A 12,899-nucleotide genomic window follows, 5' to 3' on the forward strand; every position below is an offset into this window, starting at 1 on the left:
CATTAATGTTGACAGTAATATCCAAGTTCTAGAACAACATATGCTCCCATCCAGACGTCGTCTCTTTCAGGGAAGACCTTGTATTTTCCAACATGACAATGCCAGACCACATACTGCATCAATTACAATGTCATTGCTGCATAGAAGAAGGATCCGGGTACTGAAATGGCCGGCCTGCAGTCCAGATCTTTCACCCATAGAAAACATTTGGCGCATCATAAAGAGGAAGGTGCGACAAAGAAGACCTAACACAGTTGAGCAACTTTGAAGCCTGTATTAGACAAGAATGGGACAACATTCCTATTCATAAACTTGAGCAACTGGTCTCCTCAGTCCCCAGAAGTTTGCAGTCTGTTATAAAAAAAAGAGAGGATGCCACACAGTGGTAAACATGGCCTTGTCCGCAGTGGGCGCACCACCCAGAAAGACAAAAACTAAAACAAAAAAACAGGGGAGAGGAAAAAAAAAAAAAAAAAAAAACAACAACTGCGGCCATACAAGGTGTCATGCCTTTTAAAACCAACATGTTAGATAATATGGTGGTGGCATTTTTCCATAACTTTTTTTAACAGTGGCAGATCTAAGGAAAACAATGAGATCTGCAAAGATAGAACTATAAAAAAAATCTTAGAACTCCAAAAAAAAGATGAGTATAGGTATTTCAGGGGCCTAGTTCCCAGCCGCACGGGAAGAACAGGCAGCCACATACCAAACGTATCTCAGCACGAAATAATAAAATGTCTTTATGTGCCAGCAATTACCTGTGCAAAAATTAACAAAGGGGCCGTGAAAATTAATATTACACAGGCTCCCACAGAACCAACAAATATGTCAAAGATATTATAACAATAGCATTGTAAATAGCCTACTAGACCTTTAACTGTGGGGATGGTTTAGCCATTAGGACGGTCATGAAATATTTACTTCAGAAATAATAGTCATGGTCAGCTGAACAAAAGCAATTGTGTAAATGTAATTGTTAACGAGTAAGGGTCTGATACTTATAGCGCTGCAATCCTTTTCACGAAGTTAGACCAGCATGTCAAACATCAAGTTGGGTCTGAAATAATTTTCTTTTTCATGTAGTCCATTGCCTCAGACGCATTCCGGAAAACACTTTTTCTTCTCCATCATGTGAAATTCGAAATCTGGCCGGGAAAAGCAGTCCATACCGCACGCCTTGTCGTCCCCGGAGAGTTCTCCTGACATCACCAAAGGCTGCTCTCGCCTTATCAACGCTGGCTGTGTAGTCAGAAAAGATAGTGATTTGATTCCCGTTGTGGTTGAGCGGAGCACGTTCTCTGGCTTTTCGTAAGATCTCCATCATAGTGTAACTTTGCAATTATGGTGCGAGGTTTGTCTCCCGGTTTCCTTGGAACAAGACTGCGATGCGAATGGTCAATCTTCACATCTCTGTCCATTTCCAGCATCTATCTCAGAAGTTTGGATACCGCTGCAGGTGAACTTGAACCAGGTTGCTCGGGAACTCCCGTGATGCGAATATTCCCTCTCTGTATCCGCCCTTCCATATCTTCACACTTTTCTTTCAAGTCGTCGACTGGCTAGTAAGTTTGGTTACTGTGGTCTGAAGAGTAACCATCTCATCTGACCAGGTGGAGAGCTCTCCCTCGACGTCTCTATTGTTATCTTTCATTTGATCGATTTCAGAGCGCGTGGCGGCAGCACTGCTTGTGATTTCGGACCTCATCGCCTGCAATTCACTTTTTATTGTGTCGAAATCTTCAGCCAATGAGTTCTTCAACTCTTCCTTTATTACAGATGATATATCTGACCTCAGAGAGGAGAGAATGTCTGCTTTTATTTCCTCAAAGTCCATATTCGTATCTATAGCAGATCGACTGGAGGCACTTTGTCCCGAGGCTTCAGGCCTTGTGATAGTAGAGCCAGAGTACTTATATTTACGGAGATTTGCTGCCATCCGCAACTATAATATCAGACTGATGTTGTTTAATATTTTTGCAGCGATTTTCGTCTTTAAAATGCCGTTGTAGGATTAAAGTTTTACAGATTCTGCAGGAGCTCTGAAAAGCAAGTCCTACTCCATGTTTCGCTCAACCGGAAATCAAGTGTCTTATAAATATTTTAAACATTTTCGAATGTTTTACTTGGGGGGACCCCCAGACCCCCGGCCAATTTGGTCCCCCCCAAATGTGGACTCCATGGCTACGGCCTTGCTGGAACTGGTGCGTCTGCCTCTTATTTTGACAATTCTAACATATAATTGAACAGTAACTGAATGCCTATTTGCCGGCTGTTAATGTCTTTTAACCCAAAACGATGTATTGTATGTATTGTATGATTGGAACTGTACTTTGTTTACCAACAAATTGCTTTACTGTATGTAGCAATGTCCATGTACCTCATTGGCCCTCATTGAAGAAAACTTCTCAGAAATGATCTCAGATTAAATCGTGGGGAGAGACGTAGTGTGATTTACGAAACTGGCGCACCTCTTCGAAATGAGCATAGATGTCGTCGCAGATTGATAAATCAAATAATGCCGTGGACGTGAAAACGTGCTGCACCTGCCCTTACATATGATGGTGATCATCAACCTATGAATTGACAGTTTTTAGCATAAATTATATCCTAAAACCTGCTAATTAACCATTTGTCGTTCTCCATGAAAAAAATCACTGCGGTCACAGAAACATCTTTCATGTCTCAGTCATTTCATGTCTTTAGAACAGCCCAGTGAGCAGTCGTTGGCACGCCGCCAGCGGGCCAACATCTTTTGCCGCTTTTCTCCTGATCTCAATTTGCATAAGCTAATTTGCATCTCAGGTGGCTTTCCACCTCAACTCGTCTATAGCCTCGACTTTAATGCTTCATGGGGGACAGTTCTTTACTGTGTTTAAACACCGCCGTGTCCGTAGATGGTGCTATAGCGAATTGCACATGTGTAAGGCAAGACAGTCGCCATTTGGATCCCACGCTGTTGTACCATGAAAACTAGAAGGAACATTCATTTTAGCGACTTGGTTCTCTCGTTAACTCTTGTTCAAAGTGTATAAGGTATAAGCTATATGCTCTGAATTGGACAATACAACATGTGGATTATCACATTGTTTTACTATGAACTCCCGAAACAAACGAAGATCAAGGATTTGGACATCAGACCGAAAATTGTTGAACGCCGAGTCACCTACCTATCTATCTATGGTGAGTTCTGTTCTGCGATATTATAAATAACTAGTGTTAAGTGTTGTTAGGTTACTGAGTAAGAACATAATGTTTTGTATTAAACAATGACTGTTTTCAATATTATATTAACATTCAAATTATTTAGTCAAGTTACTGGTAGCCGAACGCAAGTTCTAAACCGTTGGCGGGAAAACAAGTTATAGAAACTGAGCTTGGAAAAAACAGCGTTGGCCTGAGATTAAATACCTACAGTAACCCTTGTTTCTTCGTGTGTCCACAAGTTTGGTTGCTTACTATTTTTTGTTTCTTCGTTTATCCTCAAGTTCGGATGTTTTGTGCTTCTTCGCCTATCAACAGTTGAACAGGTATGGTAATATCGTTAGCTAACTTGTCTAAATCGTGTTTCTTAGGGTATCAACTAGTTAGAATTTTATAATATGTGCTTACTCCTTGTAACTTTTATCAACTGATACGTAATGTTGGCTGAGTCGTGTTTCTTTGTGTAACATTATCCACATCATGTGGATAACGTTACTCTTTGCAGTCAATTTAGAGTAGCTCAACCTGGACCTGTTGCAATTGCGTTACTGATGTGTCTGTGTATCCACATTGTTCTTAGCTAGCCTGTGTGTGTCTTATGCTGCCGGTTTTTTTAACTTATTTTCTAAACATTGCTTTCAGGTGATGGCGTTTTCTGTAGTTTTGTTCCTTGAGGAGGATGACTGTGTGGCAGCAGTTCCACGCCTGGTGAATTACATGTTGATCTCGTAATTGCTGCAATGTTTACTTGGTTTCACCATATTTACCTGTATTATTAGGATGGAGCAAGCACAATACTCCAAGGCACCAGAGAGGTACTCCACGCCACCATGTAGAAGATGGCTACATAGGTAAGTGTGGGTTCATTCACTTAACCCAGATTCTTAACTTGTTATTAAAGCGTTTTGCTTCCAATTTATTTGTCAATTTCAATTTATTTTTAAGGGGAAGAAGGCAGAGGTAGGGGGAAGTTTTAGCTCTGCACATGCGATTTGAGTTCTGATTGTAAAATAACCAGATATTTAGGACTGAATAATTAACTGTCTGTCTTTACTTTCAGAACATTTAGAGAAGATCAAGTGGCTGACTGAAGAGAAGGTCAAGCTGAGGGCACAGCTGCCTCTACAATCCGGTAAAAACAGGACTATAGTTACGCTAGCATCTTGTCTTAATGAAACTGCATTTGTCTGAACGTGTGCCCTTTACTGAAATGCAATACTGTACAGCCTTTCTGAAATTACATGTATATGGCAGTTTTATTTATTTCACTATTAAGCTCTTGACATTTCATTGTGCTTTTTAGCTTCTGAAAAACGTCTGACTGAAAAGAATGTCAAGCCGAGGGCACAGCTGGCTCTACAATCAGGTAAAAACAAGACTATAGTTGCGCTAGCATGTGGACCAACACCAGCAGATGACATGGCAGCCCAAACCATCACTGACTGTGGAAACTTTACACTGGACTTCAAGCAACGTGGATTCTGTGCCTCTCCTCTCTTCCTCCAGACTCTGGGACCTTGATTTCCAAAGGAAATGCAAAATGTACTTTCATCAGAGAACATAACTCAGCAGCTGTCCAGTCCTTTTTGTCTTTAGACCAGGCGAGACACCTCTGACGCTGTGTCTTGTTCAAGAGTGGCTTAACACAAGGAATGCAACAGCTGAAACCCATGTCTTGCATACGTCTGTGCGTGGTGGTTCTTGAATCACTGACTCCAGGTGCAGTCCACATTTTTCAATGGGTTTTGTTTCACAATCCTCTCTAGGGTGCGGTTATCCCTATTGCTTGTACACTTTTTTCTACCATATCTTTTCCTTCCCTTCGCCTCTCTATTAATGTGCTTGGACACAGCTCCGTGAACAGCCAGCCTCTTTAGCTATGACCATTTGTGTCTTGCCCTCCTTGTGCAAGGTATCAGTGGTCGTCTTTTGGACAGCTGTCAAGTCAGCAATCTTCCCCATGATTGTGTTGCCTACAGAACTAGACTGAGAGACCATTTAAAGGCCTTTGCAGGTGTTTTGGGTTAATTAGCTGATTAGAGTGTGGCACCAGGTGTCTTCACTATTGAACCTTTTCACAATATTCTAATTTTCTGAGATACTGAATATGGGGTTTTCATTAGTTGTCAGTAATAATCATAAAATTTAAAGAAATAAACACTTGAAATATATCAGTCTGTGTGGAATGAATGTATACATTATACCAGTTTCACTTTTTGAATGGAATTACTGAAATAAATCAACTTTTTGATGATATTCTAATTTTATGACCAGCACCTGTATATATGATTGCATTATCCTCTTAATATATTTATAGCTCTGTGTGAATGTTCTTAATTCTGACTGTAGTCATAAGCTTATTGCACTGATGTATCTGATATTCAATAACTATTGATTGCTGCTAGGTCATACTTATGTATATCACTGCCATTCTAGCCCTTGTTTATTTTGTATTGTATTATGTTTATTTTGTACTTTCACATTCAAATACTGTAATTTTACTATATCTGTTACTGGACACGTTTTCTTGCATTATTTGATTTTTTAATATTTCAATTCATTTGCACATGTTTATTTTGTATGCTTGCTGTATAATGCATGTTTTTTTTGTATACATCTTGCACTATTTGAAATAAATTGTTTAGATTTTTTTCAGTTCATTGTCATTTGTGATATGACCAAAATTATTATAAAGGATTATTATAAATAAATCCTAATATTGGGGCGTGAGGCATCCCGCTGGGTTTATTGCATAAAAGTGGCTTGCCGCCATTGGGCCGCTGGTAAGCCGCTGATCAGGTTATTGTTAGAAGGCATTGTCATGAAAGTGACCCACCGGCGGCCCACTGGCCGGACGCTTTGCAGAAACACTCGGCGGCCACAGCAACAAAAAGCTAGCGGCCCGCCAGTGGGCCACTGGCGTTTTGCTTGCTGGGAGCAAGCTCTGCCATCATTAAGGAAACTTTGATGCACAAACAATGGTTTATTCATGCTGTCACTAGTAGTGCTGTGCCAATACAACGATTTTATGTTAAATCGCAAATATTTTTCTCACAATATTGTGTCGATATTCTGATCTCTAAAATCAGTGTTTATTTATTAAGTCTGTAATTTTTATCATAGGTACTCTTCAACTGTGAGTGACGGAATCTAAAACAAAAATCCAATAAATCACAGTGTATGATTGCTAAGTAATTAATTTGCATTTTATTGCATGACATAAGTATTTGATACATCAGAAACAGAAACCTTTGTTTGCAGTTACAGAGATCATACGTTTCCTGTAGTTCTTGACCAGGTTTGCACACACTGCAGCAGGGATTTTGGCCCACTCATCCATACAGACCTTCTTCAGATCCTTCAGGTTTCGGGGCTGTCGCTGGGCAATACGGACTTTCAGCTCCCTCCAAATATTTGCTATTGGGTTCAGGTCTGGAGACTGGCTAGGCCACTCCGGGATCTTGAGATGCTTCTTACGGAGCCACTCCTTAGTTGCCCTGGCTGTGTGTTTCGGGTCGTTGTCATGCTGGAAGACCCAGCCACGACCCATCTTCCATGCTCTTACTGAGGGAAGGAGGTTGTTGGCCAAGATCTCGCGATACATGGCCCCATCCATCCTCCCCTCAATACGGTGCAGTCGTCCTGTCCCCTTTGCAGAAAAGCGTCCCTAAAGAATGATGTTTGGTTGGGATGCTTCACGGTTGGGATGGTGTTCTTGGGGTTGTACTCATCCTTCTTCTTCCTCCAAACATGGCGAGTGGAGTTTAGACCAAAAAGCTCTCTTTTTGTCTCATCAGACCACATGACCTTCTCCCATTCCTCCTCTGGATCATCCAGATGGTCATTGGCAAACAGATGGGCCTGGACATGCGCTGGCTTGAGCAGGGGGACCTTGCGTGGGATGCAGGATTTTAATCCATGACAGCGTAGTGTGTTACTAATGGTTTTCTTTGAGACTGTGGTCCCAGCTCTCTTCAGGTCATTGACCAGGTCCTGCCGTGTAGTTCTGGGCTGATCCCTCTCCTTCCTCATGATCATTGATGCCCCACGAGGTGAGTTCTTGCATGGAGCCCCAGACCGAAGGGAGATTGACCGTCATCTTGAACTTCTTCCATTTTCTAATAATTGCTCCAACAGTTGTTGCCTTCTCACCAAGCTGCTTGCCTTTTGTCCTGTAGCCCATTTTCTGGATTTATTTTTTTGTTTCCGTCTCTCACAGTTGAAGTGTACCTATGATTAAATAATTACAGACCTCTACATGCTTTGTAAGTAGGAAAACCTGTGAAATCGGCAGTCTATCAAATACTTGTTCTCCCCATTGTATTTGTTTACTGAGGGAGGGTGTGGTGAAAGTGAATTCCACCTTATATCAAGGTGTGCATAATAATTAGGCAGCTTCATGACCTCAGGTAAAATGCGCCAAAAAAGAGATTTAACTGACACTGAAAAGTCAAAAAATTTCAAATGTCTTACAGATGGATGCAGCACTCTTGAAATAGCTAAACTATTGATTCTCCCCACTGTACATGTATATACGAGTTACTAGTTAAAATTACTGTGTATATGTGTTTAGTTAAGAAAAGGAGGACAGGGGGATCTGTTATTTGTTCATGGTTATCATGGAATGGGGTCAGAAGATCATTGGGTTATCCATTAATCTGTCTATCTGTTTAATCCATCAGTTTATCTGTCCTTTGTCCAGATGCTGTGTGTCCCTTCAGACAGGACAGCCTGCCCCTTGGTTAAAACCTAGGTATTGATAGAACAAAGGGAATGTGTATTGACAAAGGACACTGTGCAGCATCTTACCACACCCCTTTTTCCTCTTTCAGTACTGGTGATTGTCCTGTATTAATTTAAAGATTCCTCAGAGGTTTATTCTGTAAGCTTTTGACGCGTCTCTCTATTTGCAAATAAACTGTTAGTTGTGCCAACATAATTTTGTCTCTGTACTTACTCCTAAAAGAGTTCCTAGCGATGGAATTACAATCACAATCCCCATTAGCAACTCCTAATAAACCCCTAACCCCTAAACAGACAGCACATAAACCAAATTACAATTACAAATTCACTTTGTTTTGAAGAGCACGTACTCTTCTTTAATTTGACAACACATTAATGTATCTTGGAATAATATAATTTATTTTAAAGTTTGCATAAAACAATATATTGCAACGAGATTGAGCCAACAGTCAAATTAGGTCTGTACATCTGATCATAATGTTTGATCATAATAAAGTAAGCACAAGGCAAATCTCAAGACATACAAGTTTTTATAAATGTAAGGGGAAGTATGTGCCGTACATCTTTTGGCAGATGCAGGACATCATTGCGATCAAGTGAGAATGTTGTCAGCGAAACACAACATTACTGCTTCTTGGCTAGGTAGTGAAATTGACAGCTTGTTGCTGTACAAGCGAAACATTTGCGGCCAGACAACTTTATTTGAGTCTGACAGACAAAACAAACCAGACAGTTAGCTATTAATTAAAGTCAAATGACATCGTACCCTTTTTAGGTTTCTTATTAATGATGACATCCATGGGATTACAGTAACAGACTTTTATCAGGTAGATTTTGTGATATATACACAACTATTATTGTTAAAGAAACATGCCCATTAAGCGACCGCTAGAGCAATTTAAAGGACGGCTGTTGATTCTAGACATCGATTCTAGACATCAGAATATTGAAACAATATTGTGAAATAAATGATCGTGATTTTACATTAAATCGTTGGATTGGCACAGCACTAATATCGATGCATCCCTAATATTATGTATTCATGCCATCAATGTCAAAAGGTTCATATTTGTTAGAATGTCAAAAAGAAACTAACAGATGCTTCTTTTTCTCTATCTCTTGTTCACTCGCTAGGAGCCTTTAACTCAAGATGGCCAGCCAGAACAAATGCTACCATGACAAGCAAATGAGCTTTTTCTACAACAACAGCAACCAGACCAAAGATGACTGGAACTCAACACAGCTCATTCTGGTCCAAGCCGTTGGCTCCCTCTTCTGCTGCTTCATCCTGGTGTCCAATGCAATGGTTATTGCCGCTGTCATCACCAACAAGAGATTTCACTATCCATTCTACTACCTCCTCTCCAATTTGGCTGCTTCAGACTTCCTTGCTGGGATAGCCTATGTGTACCTTATGTTCAATACTGGCAAGGTGTCAAGGAATTTAACTGTGAGGGATTATTTTATTCGTCAAGGGCTTTTGGACACCAGCCTCTCAGCCTCTCTGGCAAACTTACTAGTAATTGCCCTGGAGCGTTACATCTCTGTGATTAACTGGAAGGTTCACAGCAATCTGACCAAGCGGCGGGTGACCCTGCTCATTGTGTTGGTATGGGCAGTCTCCATCTTTATGGGCGCCGTGCCCAGCTTGGGCTGGAACTGCATTTGCAACCTTCAGGACTGCTCCCAGCTGGCTCCAGTCTTTAGTCGGAGCTACTTGATCTTCTGGTCCGTGTCTAACCTGGTGGTGTTCCTGGTCATGACGTCCATCTACCTGCGAATTTACATCTACGTTAAGAGGAAAACTGCAGTGCTCAGCCCACACACCAGTGGCTCTATCAACCGCAAGAGGACACCCATCAAGCTCATCATGACAGTCATGAACGTGTTAGGTAGGTTTGGAGTTATGGCATTCCTCTCTTACATTGTTTAAATTTAGGAGCTTCAACTGTGTCTGAAAGTTTTTTAGCAGGGCTTCTTATGGACTGAGTTGCACTACAGCTATTTTGTCTTACATGTTGGAGTCTAGCCATTTTATAAAATAGATCCTTTAAGGTCTTACAATTAGACAAACTTGAAGTCTACTTAGCTTCTTTAGTGTGGAGAAAAAGCATTGTTGTGACCACAATTTTCTATATTTTCAAAGATAAAATTAACAAATCAGGTTGTGGCACAATAATATGTTCAATGCTTATATAATAATAATAATGATAATATAGATGCAAGCCACAATGGGACAGGGTCCTCCTATATGGCAAAGATAGTGAAATAGGTCTCCAGTTATAAGCTGGAAAGGTCAGACATGGTCAGACACTTTGATACTGAGTGTGAAGTTTAATTTACCAAGTACAAGATATAGCAATTGAGAAAATAATGTGATAATGGACACTTGTGTATGTGTCTATGTGTGTATGGTCATAAAGACCTCGGACTCAACAGTCCACTGTCTAATGCCATAGACACAGATATGGCCCTGGAGTGTTAACGTGATGGGAAAATAATCTGGCAGGGGACATTCGTGTCTGTATGTGTGTGGTCATACAGACTTCTGCCTCAACAGTCTACTCTCTAAGGCATAAATAAATACTGGCAATAGAAAATTCAGTGGTAGGATACTGTAAGTATATATATTTTTAATATGTTTCACTAAGAGTTTGTGTGTAGCAAAGAGATACAGGCAGCATAGAAGTTGGTTACTTCATTGTATCACCTACCTTCTATTGTCCAGTGGACGTACAGTAACAACCTTTTTACTGAGGTCATTGTTCCGCCATCTTGCAATTGATCTCTTATTCCTTATAACGCTATAGGGAGGCACATATGATCAATCAATCAATCAAATGTATTTAAAAAGCCCTTTTTACAACAGCAGTTGTCACAAAGTGCTTTACAGAGACACCCGGCCTTAAACCCCAAGGAGCAAACAACAGTATTGTTGAATTTCAATATGAGACACCTGTACACCAACAGTCAGGTCAATCGGACTACTCGATTGGTAATTTTTATAGTGGTGATTAGAGTTACCATAAAGGGTTAACTTTGAAGTTATAGTTCAGTTGATGTTTGACATAGCAACTAGTTTCATTTACTGGTGAGTAAATCTGATATACAGTTTGGGAGAAGAAGAGTTTTAAAGCCATTTATTAGCATTAGCTTGTGTTGAAAATAGTCAGAATTCTGTCTGCAGCCATTTCACTGTCCTTTGAGATATCACACAAATGCACACGGTGTGATATGGGGGTGGTATCAGAATGCACAATTAATATGAAGTGTATAGGTTATTGTTCCATAAAGCAATGCAAATATTGATAGTTTGCATACTCATCTCTGCATTGCTTAATATTTATATTGTACAGTAATCAGCTATTTTCTCCTCCATCTTGCAAGGTATCTCCTATTTCCAAAATCAATCTAGGGAGGCAAGCATGAGGCACCTATATGCCAAATAGCAGGTCAATCCGACTTACTTTGTAAGAGTTGAAACATTGAGTATATTTAGGCAAATTTTCACTGTACAGAAAAATTCCTCATGGTGGACATTATGGGTTCTTGAGGCTTTTTTGTTCATCATGAGAAATGAGGCATGTACAGAAAAATGCAGCACTATAGGTCAAACGGGGTGGACATATCATCAGTTTGAAATTAGCAAACTGAATTCTATACTGTAGCGCCCCTGGTGGAGGAATCGGGGTGGCTGTCTGTGTGGTAGATACTCGTGGTCTATACTTTCAGTGTGCAAAGTTATAGCATTTTCTACCTGGGACCTTTTGAGTTATTCAGCAGTTTCAAGGGGGAAAAAAAATAATAATACTGACAATTACAATAGGGTTTCTCCTAACAGAGGACCCCTGATAATAATACCAACAGTTAGAACAGGGTTCCTTCAACCGAAAGATTGGTGTTGCTGGACATTAGAGGGCATGGAGGTTCATGGGGGAGAGCTAATAAATAATAATATATGATAATATATACTCACATGTCACAATGTCCCACAAAGTAAGCTAAATTAAATAGTATTAATATTAAAATGTTTGTCTGGGAGTTGGTTTTAAGTGGTGGATTGTTGAATGATAATCCATTATTTGACACTATTAATTATTTATTCTGCACTGATTTGTGCTAATCTGTTTCTTCTCAATAACATGATTTCTGTTATTAGTTTTACTAATCTGTCTGATCAAATCACTAACAAATAAAAGTACATGGTACCAGCAAGTTACATTCAAGTGAAAACACCTCAAATGTGCGTTCCTAGTTATGCATGAGAATGTACAGATAAGATCATGCAGGCCTCAGCTAGTAGGTGTGTTGAAACAGGATATGTTGCAATTAAGAAAATACTCAAGAGCATCCCACCCACTCCTAAGCATGGTTCCTGAAGACCGGTCAGGCGAGTTTGATTAACATCAGCTCAGCCAGTAGGTGCTGCCTGACTTCCCTAAAAATGTAGTTTACTTAAAATTATGTGTGAGTCTTATAGCAAACAAAGACCAGTAAATATTAATATTTTTATGATGTTACCCTAGATAAAACAAGGCAGATCTTGACTCTGGTTACCTCGCAGATAGACTCTGGTTACCTCGCAGGTAGAGGCAACATTCTTGTAGTGTCTTCAGGACTGCTCTGTATAATTAGTTCTTTCACGGACAGACACACCTGTGCACACATGTTAAGTTGCCAGCCATCTCTGCCAAACCGACTGCATGGTCTGTGGCTTCCTCAGAAGAACCCCTAAATATAACCTAAAATTCTAGGGTTTTTTCAGGCAGCATGCAGTTGCTTTCAGATACAGTTGTCTTGTTTTAAGGTAGTTGTTGTGCTCTTAGATTTATGTTGAGCCGACCAGGGTATTATTCCTGGGGTGAAATCTACGGAGGGTGTTTCATTGTTTTTATTTAAGTCTAATGGAATTCTCCCACATTTGACATGGTTAAACAATCACTTTATGATAA

The 12,899-nt window shown here is 40.1% G+C and overlaps 1 protein-coding gene across 4 annotated transcripts in view; it reads left to right on the top strand.

Moving 5' to 3' along the window:
• The window catches only part of lpar3 (lysophosphatidic acid receptor 3), a 122,777-nt gene that overhangs the window by 17,941 nt on the left and 91,937 nt on the right, over positions 1-12,899 (top strand). For 3 of the 4 annotated variants that reach the window (XM_029121670.2, XM_029121674.2, XM_029121671.2), the window contains one exon: positions 9,082-9,839. In XM_029121670.2, coding sequence (XP_028977503.1) covers positions 9,098-9,839 — 742 coding nt within the window. In that variant the 5' untranslated portion in view covers positions 9,082-9,097. Of the gene's footprint in view, positions 1-4,530; positions 4,571-9,081; positions 9,840-12,899 lie in introns of those variants that run through there. The other variant, XM_029121673.2, reaches the window with a different exon arrangement.

The sequence above is a fragment of the Esox lucius genome, chromosome 8 (genome assembly GCF_011004845.1).
Source record: "Esox lucius isolate fEsoLuc1 chromosome 8, fEsoLuc1.pri, whole genome shotgun sequence".
Lineage (NCBI taxonomy): Eukaryota > Metazoa > Chordata > Actinopteri > Esociformes > Esocidae > Esox > Esox lucius.